General features: G+C 34.8%; 2 protein-coding genes across 2 annotated transcripts; one reads left to right on the plus strand and one right to left on the minus strand.

Moving 5' to 3' along the window:
* The first annotated feature begins 2236 nt into the window (after positions 1 to 2236).
* LOC137808294 (uncharacterized) lies at positions 2237 to 3669 on the plus strand. Its single transcript, XM_068609326.1, has 3 exons — positions 2237 to 2882; positions 2970 to 3155; positions 3232 to 3669. The coding sequence occupies exons 1-3, from the start codon at positions 2403 to 2405 to the stop codon at positions 3514 to 3516; spliced, it is 951 nt and encodes a 316-aa protein (XP_068465427.1). The 5' UTR covers positions 2237 to 2402; the 3' UTR covers positions 3517 to 3669.
* A 5437-nt stretch (positions 3670 to 9106) lies between these two features.
* LOC137808295 (mitogen-activated protein kinase kinase kinase 20-like) lies at positions 9107 to 10855 on the minus strand. The gene has a single exon (XM_068609327.1). It carries the CDS (start codon positions 10347 to 10349, stop codon positions 9315 to 9317), a length of 1035 nt encoding a protein of 344 aa, XP_068465428.1. The 5' UTR covers positions 10350 to 10855; the 3' UTR covers positions 9107 to 9314.
* Between the last annotated feature and the right edge of the window lie 1643 nt (positions 10856 to 12498).

Below are 12498 nucleotides of genomic sequence, written 5' to 3' on the forward strand. Positions count from 1 at the left end.
AATGCATTGTGATTGCCAATCGGCAATAGCTATAGCTAAAAATAAAAGCTACAATGGAAAGAATAGACATATACAATTGAGACATAATTTGGTGAAACAGCTGTTAAAGAGTGGAACGATTTCTATTGACTATGTCAAGTCAGAACGGAATCTGGCAGATCCTCTGACAAAACCCCTAGGGAGAAAAATGATTTTAGAAACATCGAGGGGAATGGGACTTAAGCCACTTGCAAACAAACAAGTGATGGAAACCCAACCTTTGTGATTGGAGATCCCATGAATAAGGTTCATATGGGTAAAAACAAGTCACTTGTTAGTTCTGCTAGCACTAAAATTGATTTTAAATCAATTTTGTCCATTCCTATGGTGTGTGTGAAAGTGCTAGATACTGCATTATCGAGAGGATAAACTTTGTGGTTAAAATTCAGAGGTAAAAGAGTTTTAACGATTTACAAAGTTCTAATGATTTTCATATCCCTTATGGGTGGTGTATAATTTGCAGCATACACTTGATGAAATCACCTATATGAGTGTCAAGTGGGACCGCTTGCATGAGATCTTGGCAAGATCTCTATAGCACTCATGAATACCGGGCACGCGCATGGCCTAGTAGCGCAACACAACGATAACAGCAAGTAATGTGGGGGTGTATTGTGACTGATAAACCTCTAACACATACTAAGTGTCTTGGTTCATATAGCTTGCTATACCAACTACACTATGTGTTACGTTCATCAATCTAAGACTGGTTCATATAGCTTGCTATACCAGATCTGATGCATTACATCTTAGATGAACCCAGAATATTCCTTTTCTTTCTTTATCTCTATGTTTTATCTTTTGCAAAATGTGGGGGATTGTTGTAAACAGAATCAATTTTTGCAAAATAAACTGAAAAACAGAGATGGAGATAAAACAGAAAAACAGAGATGAAGAACCCTAATCTTTCGATGCTTCTGTTGGAGGAAATCACGGAAGCAGAGCGAAGCAGAGAATGACTCCAAGTTTGAAAAGCTAAACGTTGCCCTCCCCACCTTGGGTCGTGCCGCACGACTTGGAAGTTCTGCGCCTCCACTTTGCTGGATTTTCGGAGGTTGAAGAAGTGGTGCCGTTGGAACCTGAAATCGCGCCACCAATGGCTGCTGGAACGTGGGTTGTGGCCGTTTGGGCTGCTACCATTTTCCCTATAAAAGCAAGGGTTTCCCTCATTCAGAATGCATCTCTCCCACACACCTCTTCATCTTCTTCCTCCGATCACCACCTTCTCATTTCCCCAATTTCCATTTTTCACTTTCTCTCTCCTCTTTATTTTAATATTATAATATCTCTGGGTTCTATTTGATATTACTCTTTGAAAGAGAAACTTGCTAGTTCTGATCCTCGAAAATTACCGGGAAGTTCCTGTTGTATCCTGGGGGACTTGCGGAATACACCGCGGATAAGTCCTTACGGACAGTGATTACTCACGCCTCGGGAAACTATTTTTGTTCGTTTTAAAGCCTTTATAACTACAGTAACCAGTGATCGAACATCGAGTATTTGGATAAGTGTGGTTCAATCCAAGTTGCTGAAACATGTAGTTACAAAACAAAGTTGGAAGAAAAAAAATTCCTTAGGAAGGAATACCTTTACATATGTGTTTTAAAATCCATATGTACATCAACCCAAAATTTTTATAAAAAGTTAGAAAAAATTAAACACGTATTTAACATGTACTTGTTTATTAGTCTGAAACATAATGTAATTTATCTAATAAACTCGTTATAATACTTATTAATCACTAATAAAGATTCAATACCCAGGTGAAAATCATGAAAATATATGTTAATAACACTTGAATCAATTAAAAGAATATAAATTTAAAAATTAATTAAAATTCAGAAAATACTAAAACAACTTATAAAATACATATTTCTGTATCTCTATAAACAGATACACGTAATTTTAAATGCACTAACTAAAAATCCTAAGAATTTGGTAACAATATAGCCCATTTCATAAATTATCTAGATTTTAGAATACATTTCGTTTGAAAATAGCAATATTAACTTATTATTATATTAAAATATTTGAAAATGAAATGAAATTAATTAAATATGTATTCATGACTGTATTAAGTAAACAGGTAGTATTATTAAATGTGAGAATGCACAGGTAGCATCTGATATGAGAAAGTCCAGTTTGATCTGCCATTAATTAGATGCCACCAGAAAAAAGCTTCGTAGACAGTAAAGAGAGAAAAAAATGAGCTAAGACCCCATCTGCCCCACCAAGTAAGCTATCAAGATTCTGATTCTGCTTACACCCTTTGGAGTAACATCACACGAACCTCCCTCCCTAAAACTCTTCTTCACTACTCACTCTCTTTTTCTTCCTCACATCACATTCAAAACACCGACAACATGGCAATGCTGACCAAGACAGACTCCGAGGTTAGCAGCCTCTCCCAGTCCTCGCCGCCCCGCTCTCCCCGGCGGCCCGTCTACTACGTCCAAAGCCCTTCCCGGGACTCCTCTCATGACGGCGAGAAGACTACCAACTCCTTCCACTCCAGCCCGATCCAAAGCCCATTGGGCTCCCCGCCCCGCTCCCACTCCAACTCCTCGCTGGGCCGCCACTCCCGTGAGTCCGCATCCACCCGCTTCTCTGGGTCCCGCAAGAGCAGCTCCACCAACCGCAAGGGCCCCTGGAGGCCCTGGAAGGACCACTTCCACGCCATCGAGGAAGAGGGTCTCCTCGACGCCCACGACAATGCCGAACATGGCTTCCCTCGTCGCTGTTATTTCCTCGCATTCATCCTCGCCTTCCTTCTTCTCTTCTCCTCTTTCTCTCTCATTCTCTGGGCCGCAAGTCGCCCCCAAAAACCTGCCATTTCACTCAAGGTTAATTCTTCTCGACATATACACACTTTCATTTCACTTTCAGTTATTATATACTCTTGCAAACCAATTCTTGTTGCAATCTTTCAGAGTATAACCTTCGATCAATTCCTGATTCAAGCGGGTGCCGATGTGTCAGGAGTTGCCACGAGCTTGGTCTCCATGAATTCATCTGTGAAATTGACGTTTCGTAACACAGCTACATTTTTCGGGGTCCATGTCACCTCCACTCCCCTAGATCTAAATTTTTATCAACTTACTCTTGCCACTGGAACTGTAAGTTAATAATTACTTTTTTACCATAATCATTGCATTTTGTAATGGTGCTTAGTTTAATTTGTGAACTTTGCAGATGCCAAAGTTTTATCAATCTAGGAAGAGCCAGAGATCTGTCAGAGTGATGGTGAAAGGTAGTCACATTCCACTGTACGGAGGGGGAGCGACCCTCGACACTTTGCACGGGACACCGGTTGAAGCGGTGCCGTTGACGTTGAGCGTAATGGTGCGGTCTAGGGCTTATGTTTTGGGCAAATTGGTGAAACCTAAGTTCCTCAAGAAGATTGAGTGCTCTGTGGTTTTGGATCCGAAGAAGATGGGCGTGGCCATTTCGCTCCTCAAGAAGTGCACTTACCACTGAGTCAACACCATCATTAATTTTACTTACAAAATCAAACGTTAATATTTTGTTTTCAAGGGTGTGGTTGGATGTAGTCGGTGCTTCAATTTTCAACATCTATTGTTATGTATTTTCAAAGCTCAAGATAAATTATTTCTATTCTCTTTCTTACTATATCTCAGTTCCTCTTTCGCATTTTCCCCCTATCTAATGCATTAGCAAAACGTAGTTGCGGTAGCTGGAATAAGTGGAAAAATATTTAATTCATGAACTGATATTTTGGGCTACATAAACCCCAAAAAAAATAAGTAGATTGCTGGGTCAAATCATCACTTTCTATATAAAATAATCCTGTTGAAGTTGTTTATGATTTAAAGAATGATGTAAATACGGTTCACACGTTACTTAGATCACATGTAAACTTTATGGAAGCGGGAAAAATACCTCTAAGGTTTTCTTTGATTTGTTAAATAAGGAAAAGACAAAAGCTTAGATAGCACTATACATTATTATAATTTTTTTTAAGTGATTACGCTACAGAGGCGTTTAAAGTAATGTTCTAAATATTTCGCCGGTTATTCAACTGACAAAAATATTATACAACGCTTTTTTTTTATATAACTAACCATGACGATAATTTGTTTTCCACAGAAACCTATTTACAAAGTTCGAAACTGTTCTCAAAATAGTTATAAGAGTAGACTTAGAATTCGAGATTCCCATTATAGATTTCTGAATTTCGCTCTTTCATAAAAACGTCAATAGGTTAAAATTCATATCATTAAGAACCGAATTCTGATATAATTTTTACATTTTCTTAAAAAAAATATCCTTCTTATATGAATTGAAAATAAATTTATAAGGTCAAACTCTTCTCTTCCATTTAATAATTTTAGTCAAGATATTGTCTTATTGATTCTTTGATATTATGAGATGTTTCTTTATTTTATTTTTTTACTAGATGGTGAGAGTGTCTATAAGGATACATTGATGTTCAAAGTAACATAATAAATAATAAATGTGTAACTAAGATAAACAATATCTATTTTAGAATTTTTAATTATTTATAATATTTTAATGAACTTTGAGGTATATGGGTCTAAGATAAGCATCTAACTTGTTGTAATGTCATATTATCATATGAATTTCTAATTAAGCACACAATGTTGATTATGTCGTTAATTCAATATGATGTCCCAGTTGGGTAATATTATATTAGTGCCTGAACATATACTGACCCACCAAACTTGAAGGTATTTGTTATGCTGAGAATCTGTAAAGAAAACTTTTATATCTTTTGTTGAGATGATCTTAACATCCTCATCTGTGAAACGACTTCATTAATAATTGTTTGATAAAAAAGACTAAATAGTCATAAACGGATTATGTACAACTTACATCATAATTTACTTTTGGGTTTTTCACTAGATAAATCTTTTCGCCTATTTGGCTTGAGATTGGAGGACTGGGTACCATTAGTTAGTATGATTTCCTATATTAGGATGCAATGTAACTTATCTAGTTAGTTATATAGCCTATGAATTATTAATTCAACAAAATAACCCAAAATTTTATATATAAATTTTAAGAATTGTATAATATTAACTAAGATTCAGATGATAACAAAACTAACTAAGGTTTATAAAATTTCTCTCTAACTATGAAAATGAGACTCAAATTAAATGTTTTGATTTGATGTGATCTAAATTTTGAATAACAACCACACTATTTTAATAATTATGGTATGAAATAACACTATAACAAATTAAATTATAAAAATCAAGTTAATATAACTTAATTATTTTGATTGATATGTAAGATGAAAAACTAATAAAAATATTAAATAAAAAAAGTAGTTTGGTATAGAACTACCATTTGATTTTTTTTAAGGCCTCCAACATTAAAAATAATTGATTCTACTTGTTATTTGTTCATAATTTGAAAATGGAAAGTACATGTTGATTGTTGATTGATGATTGATTCTCTGTCTCAACGAGTCTTTTAATTCATTTTTAGTATTAATTAATAACTTGCACTTATTATGAAAAACGATAAAATATGATATTTATATTGAATGGTTAGATTGTCAACAATCTCCCGTCACAATTAAATCCAAATAATATCTTAAAACATCATTTAGTTAGTAATAAGTCAATTTATATGTAAAGTATGATTCAAACGTAATTAATTTTCCTTTTGGATCCTACGTGAGAGTCCATGACAACAAGGATTCAACCAAAATGTATCAATAACATATATACTGAAGTGGTACATGTAACTATTCAACTTTCACACTTGCAAATTCTACTGGGAATAATCATGACTTGAGCGTTAGAGTATCTTTGCAGGTTCATCCTGTCATTGGTAGAGACGAAAGGAATGGAAGGCAGAAAGACTATTGAATGGAAGGCAGAAAGACCATTGAACCTAGAAGCTGAGAAGATCGAAAGCAAGAAGTGAATTTAGCAAGAATTCAGCCTTGGAAGAACAATGATAATTTTTTAAAATAACATTATAAATATAAAATTTAAAAAATATATTTATCTTGAAAGGCTGGGTATGAGTAACATTCCATTAAATGCTACTCTTGGTATAGTGTTACAAATTCACTAAAATTAATAAAAAGTGTATTATGGTGTCAAAATAAAAGTGTTCTATATTGTACAAAGATGTTTTTCGGTTCACAATTATGTGGCCCATCTTTCACATGGACTGGTTAAACATTCTCCAAATTAGATCAATCTCAACATTTTATTTTCTTGTTTCTTTATTATGGCTAACATGTTTCTTCCAGCTCAAAAATGGGGTGTTTTGCCAATAACTCTACCCAGGGTGTATTCATGTACATCATTGCTTTTCATACACACTCCTTGAGTTTCTTTTTGCCTCTGGGTAAAGTGAGTTTGGTTTTATAAATAACCTAGGTGGTAACATTATGATTCAATTATATAAGAAACTATATATTTTTTTAAAAATAATTTTACTCGTAGAATTAAAAATAAAAATTGCATTTTTAATCATGATTATAAATTATAATTCACTTCGGACAAAATGATTAAGCTTGCCCTGATTAGACTAGTTTTTGTTTGATTAACCTAGATCATGACACAAATAATCATAAAGCAAATGAATGAATGAATATTAGCATTACTGAGTGGAACATTTACAATTACCAGTAACATAAGTATATGTTATTAGTAATGATGTTTTATAAATTAGATACACATTAAATCGAAAAATGTATTAATTAATTTAGGGTTTGTTAGTATGGATGATTAAATATACTTTCCAATATTTAATATATTAATTTGTAACAAACTATCCTCTTAAAAAACTATTAATAATATGAAATCACATGAAATAAAGTTATGAAAAAACTAAAATTAGTACTAAGTAACTATATTATACCTCTTTTGTGTGTTATTAACAATATGATAACCCGTACACTTGTCATGTAGTTTGGTATTTAAGTGTTATTCAAGTAAAAAATATTTTTGACCGAATTAAAAACTTAAAAAAAAAATTAATTTGGTTGTTGTGTACCAGTTCTTTGGTGACTACTTGAGGTGATTTTTATGCCTATGATTTACATGGAGAGCAAGCATGTGCTACACTTAGTATAGTGTTCGAAAATTGGGGAACACGAAGAGAAGAGTGATTATATGGTACAGAATTACGTGGGCCGTCTTTCACATGGACCTTGTTCAAGACCCTTCCAATTGGATCAATCTAAAACATTTTGTGATTATTGCTTTGTGGGCTACCATCTTTTTTCCAGCTCAAACTTACATATCTATTGCTACCAACTCCACAAAGCCCTTATTCACCTCCATAGCTGCATGCTGTTCCTTCTTCAACTTTTTTTTTTCACTTTCTGGATGCTAAATCAAATTTGGAAGAATATAAATTGAATGAGTTTTAACCTTCCAAATGTCTTTGACTAATACACCTTAAAATCTTGTTCAATGAACACCAAAACACTTATATAAACACACCCTTAATCATTCAATTGAGTTTACCCATTCATGTTTGGCAAAATCATGATTGAGTTATATTAAATTGAGTTTTGTTCCCAGGCTTTGATACTTGTAGAAGTGGAAGATATTTACTATACCGTTAAGTTAAAATATGATTTTTACAAAATGTAATCCAAACACACCCTTCACAAAAGCAGGAGCCACAAACGCAGCGCTTCTCTTTCAATTTGGACGCAATAAAATCTCAAAAAGACAAAACGTGCAATGCATTTTAAATATTTGCCACAACACAAAAGGTCCAAGTCCCAACTAACCAAGTAGTGGTGGACAAGAAAATTTAACGCAATATTTCTAAAATAATTCTCCCTTCCGTTCTTTTTAAGTGTTGAACTATTAGAGAATTTTTCTTTCTATTTATTTGTTTCTCATTTATAAAGTTTAAAATTACATTAATTACAATTTTAACAATTATATCTTTATATGTCTTTTGATTTTTAAATAATTTACTTTATTCTTACAAAATCATAGAAAACAAATAAAAGAATGGGAAGGAGTAATTTTTTAGTTCTTTACTTTTTTGTTCTAAAATTATAGTGCTGTTTAAGTATCCAATGCTATTTTGTAAAGCACATTTTAGTGCCCACAAAAACCGTGGCCATTGTTTATGATCCTGGAATACTTTGCTGTTGACCTTATTCTCTAATAGGCAAGGTTTAATTCTCCTTCTTGACTTTTACTCTCTATTGTACCATTCTTGAAATATTTTTCTGAATGACCAAAATAAATGGCGCATCATATAAAAATCTGACAACACGCAGAGTGTTATAATTTGTTCCTCTTCTTTTCTGGTTTTGTATACAAATGAACACGGGAGTTGTTATTTGACCTTTTACTTTTCGGTCTTATTGTTACGATTTAATACATGTATGCCTCTGCCATAAGAAGAAAATCTAGAATACTTTGATCTCACTCCTCCGTCGCCAAAATTCTATAACACTTTGTGTCAATTTGGTAATGGTCGATTCCTTTCTTTCCACCATACCTAATGTTGTAGGTGGATTATATTCACTGGATTTCGAAGAAATTTATATGGTTTTCCACAACGGGGTTATCGGTGTTTTTCCCAACTCAACTTTGAATCTTAAACTTTTCTGCTCATCGTCATAATAACATTTAGCACTATTAACTCCGTGTTTTTTCCAATTGCGTGAAGAGCTGTCTTCACGCTGGCACGATACACTGTGAAGGCCCAGGTACTCCCATTACCTTTTCATTTCACACTAAACTTAAACCAACCAAGTCAAACGAAAGCACAATTTAAAAAAAAAATCATTGAATTTTCTTGGCCATTCACATCTAATTTGTCAAAGTGTTAAAAACCAAAATTAAATAGAAGAAGTTGGGAAGTTTGACGCAGACCATACCGACCCAAAAGTTTTAAACTTCATTTACCCCATATTATTCCCTTTGACAACATGCAATCATGCCTTCAATAATCATGTCAACGCTTTTACAACCACGGGTTTGCGCCTCTCCCCCAATTCATAACAACACGCTCCTAAAAGTTAAAACTTTAAACACCTCATGAGAACCAAATTCCCCAAATAGAAGGAAATTAAGAAATTAAACACAAATAACAGTAACCGAGTAATTTACTATAAAATCAGCCTCTGTACAACGCGCCACAACCGGCGCCAGTTAAAACTCTTCCATCAAGTCAGTTCACAAATCACAAATGTACGTATGTGTATCCTACCCAATTTACAAAAATTTAAATCAATGAATTTTAATATAATCAAAACCAAGATTGCGATCAACAATCTTCCAATTCCTCTGCCAATTTCACCTGACACTACTCCAACCATCTGATTCCGACCAATTCGCCGGTCGATTAACCGTCGATATCCGACGGAGCCGGTCCTCCGGCGCGCAGAAACCTTCCAATCGGGACTCGTCAAAATTCCACGGCGATTGAGATTCCGGCGAACTGGGAAGTGAAGACGTCGCACTAGAAACCCAGTCGGGGAAATCGAAGTGACTTCTGGGCGATTCATGAACGCGCTTAAATGAAACAGTGTCATCAGAAACAAAAGGGTGCTTCAAAAGCATCTCTGCACTCCACCTCATTCTAGGATCCTTAACAAAACACTTCTCGATAAAATCCTTCCCTTCTTTCGACAAATTCTCAGGTATCTCGGGAATTTCTTCTCCCACCCCAATTCGAAGCATCAACGACCACATACTCGACCCTTTCTCAACCTTCCACGCCGGCTTCCCGGTCACCATCTGCACAACGGCGCATCCCAGAGCCCATATGTCTGCCGGCGACTCACACTCTCCATCGATTACTTGCTCCGGGGACATAAACAGCGGAGTCCCCCTGCATTCACTCTTCCTCTGTTTTCTATCCCCTGCCTCCTTCGCCAGACCGAAATCCGCAATCTTGATTTCCCCGCCGTCAAATACGAGGATGTTTTGCAGCTTTATGTCGCAGTGGACAAACCCGTTTTGATGCACGTGATTCAAACCTTCCACGATGGACCTCGTGTAACGCCGAACTTCAAGCTCGGGAATCCGGCCACCGCAATTGTTTACCTCATCTGCGAGACTCCCAGCGGCAGCGTATTCAAGGAACAAATTGTAGTACTCAACTCCATTCTCACAACTGTAGTCGTCTCCAAAGCAGCGAATGATCCTTGAACACGAACCTAGGCGATCAAGCACGTGTTTCTCGTTCCTGAGCCAACACGAGGTGAGTGGTTGGGAGGACTTGACGGCGGTTAAAGACGGAAACTGAGAGGAATTGTTAGTCGGAATGACTAAACTAACGGTGGCGAAGCTTCCTTGACCCACTGCGTCTCCTCGAACCCAATCCATGTATTGCAATTAATCTGTGTGGTGAGTGCAGGTGGTTTTGCTTTGTGAGAAAGAAAGAAAGAAAAAGAAGAGAGGTGAAGTGATAGGAATGGGAAGAAGAAACAAGTGTGAAGTGTTGGTTGGAAAGGATGAGAAAGAGCTGTTTTATATATATATATGGTGAAATATGGTGGATATTGAATGACCTAAGGCTTAAGGCGTCTGGGAAAATAAAGATCTTTTAAGAGAGAAAAAAGTGGAAACGAAAATACTAAATGTTCGTAGATGATTGAAGCACGTGATAGGCAAGGATATTTTCATGCCAAGGAGTGTTTTCCTAATTTCCTAATTTGGGTGGACTAGCTTACCACACTTCTGAACGTGGTTGATGAGATGAACGTTTCCCAAAGATTTTATGACAGATATCACGCTGCTAGGAAAGTGACTTCTATATACACCCCTCTAAATTGTAATAATAATATTATGTGTGATTTTAGTAACAATGTCCTTTTACGCATCTTCTGCAGTCATATCAGAGTATTCAAGCGTATACTGATTGTTTTCCTTTTCTTTTTGTCCTACTTATGCTTTTACACACATTACTCCCTAAATTATACTTATTATATTTGTAGTGTGTTTTGCACTAAACATATGTTTATTTTAACGCAGAGATTTATGGCCACGATCTTCAAAATATTCACTGTTTCTTATTCCCAAATTATAGTCACTCAATCTTATCCTTTTTGTTACAAATTGCTAGGTAGTTGTTGCTCAAACTTAACAAATTCCTATCTCTCTATTTAAATATTCCTACTATTTGTTGGAATATTCTTCATCCAAGATTTTCCGTCTCTTTTTATAAAAAAACGAATTCGTATGAAAGTCCAGACACTGATTTAATAATGATTTAACAGGTGTCATCAATTTTTCATGTAAAGTAATGTTTCCATGTTAAGAGTAAAATATTTTTAGGCTTTGATATATGAGTAATTATAAATTTTTTTATTGAAGTTTGAGAAATTATGAAGATTTATGCGACAATATCAAGCAACTTAACTAATGTTTTAAGAGGAATGTGCATAATTTTATTTTCAATTACAATGCGAAGTTATGTGCGGATCACTCACATTATACAACATTAAATTAAGTGTATATATTCCGCCAAGTTTTACAAATCTTAACATAAATAAATATATTTCATTTGTTAAAACATTTTATTCCTGCTCCGGGATTTTTTTTCCTCCAATTTGAGATTCAGTTAATAAATATAGGGTATAAAAAACAATGTGATTGTTCTGCTGTGAATTATGGGATTTAATAGGAAAAGCCAAAGCATGGATTGAAAAAGGCAAATGCTTTCCTCTCTGTATCCTTATTTGAAATCAAATCAGAGGGAAATCAGCTAGGCCTATATACTTACTACTGTTCAAATTAAATCAATCTAAATTGGATTGCTCAATTGGAGAGGTGATTTAAAAATGTGCTGTAAATAGTATTAAAAAAAAACACGTTTGTGATCTAAATAAAAGGTTTGTGTTTTGGCACGTTTCTGGTCTAAATAAAAGGTTGGTGTTTTGACATTGAAAATTAAAATATTAGTGGCTGGATTTGTTCAATTACCAGCCGACACTCTCAAAAGATGCATCCATATATTTGCGGGGCTGGAAGTTGATCCGTTCAAACGTGTATTCGATGATTAAGTGATTTAAAGCACTAAAGTTACAGGTAGAGATTGGATTAGTTTATTAATGATAATGTTGTTTAATTAACCTAGGCTACAAATAAATTAACTTGGCCCTAATAGATGTTATAGAAGTGAAATTTAAACTTTAATTAGAAAACTAGAAAAACATTACCTATAATAATGGCCTAAGTGGTTCTCCTTATTATCATTTTTTGAAAAACGAAAGTTAGCATGACATGAAGGCGTGTTTAGTGTGAAATCAATGACGACGTTTGACTGGAGGTGAATGCCTTCCCTTTGTCGCATGGATATTTATTTAGTGGTACCTAATAATAACCAATATACTACGAACAAATACTATTACTTGCAGAATAATTAAGTCTCAAGACCACACCGACAACTTCCACTAAACATTTTGAGGAATTTCATGTACTGAACAAACCAAACTAAGCAAACGATCAAGTCTAACAGGATAAGGAATCCCCA

The sequence above is a fragment of the Phaseolus vulgaris genome, chromosome 3, assembly GCF_000499845.2.
Source record: "Phaseolus vulgaris cultivar G19833 chromosome 3, P. vulgaris v2.0, whole genome shotgun sequence".
Taxonomy (NCBI): domain Eukaryota; kingdom Viridiplantae; phylum Streptophyta; class Magnoliopsida; order Fabales; family Fabaceae; genus Phaseolus; species Phaseolus vulgaris.

Coding starts and splice junctions, on each gene's coding strand:
- LOC137808294 (XM_068609326.1), top strand. CDS start 2,403: ATGGCAATGCTGACCAAGACAGACTCCGAGGTTAGCAGCCTCTCCCAG. Junction 2,883..2,969: donor AACCTGCCATTTCACTCAAG/GTTAATTCTTCT, acceptor GCAATCTTTCAG/AGTATAACCTTCGATCAATT. Junction 3,156..3,231: donor TTACTCTTGCCACTGGAACT/GTAAGTTAATAA, acceptor TGAACTTTGCAG/ATGCCAAAGTTTTATCAATC.
- LOC137808295 (XM_068609327.1), bottom strand. CDS start 10,349: ATGGATTGGGTTCGAGGAGACGCAGTGGGTCAAGGAAGCTTCGCCACC.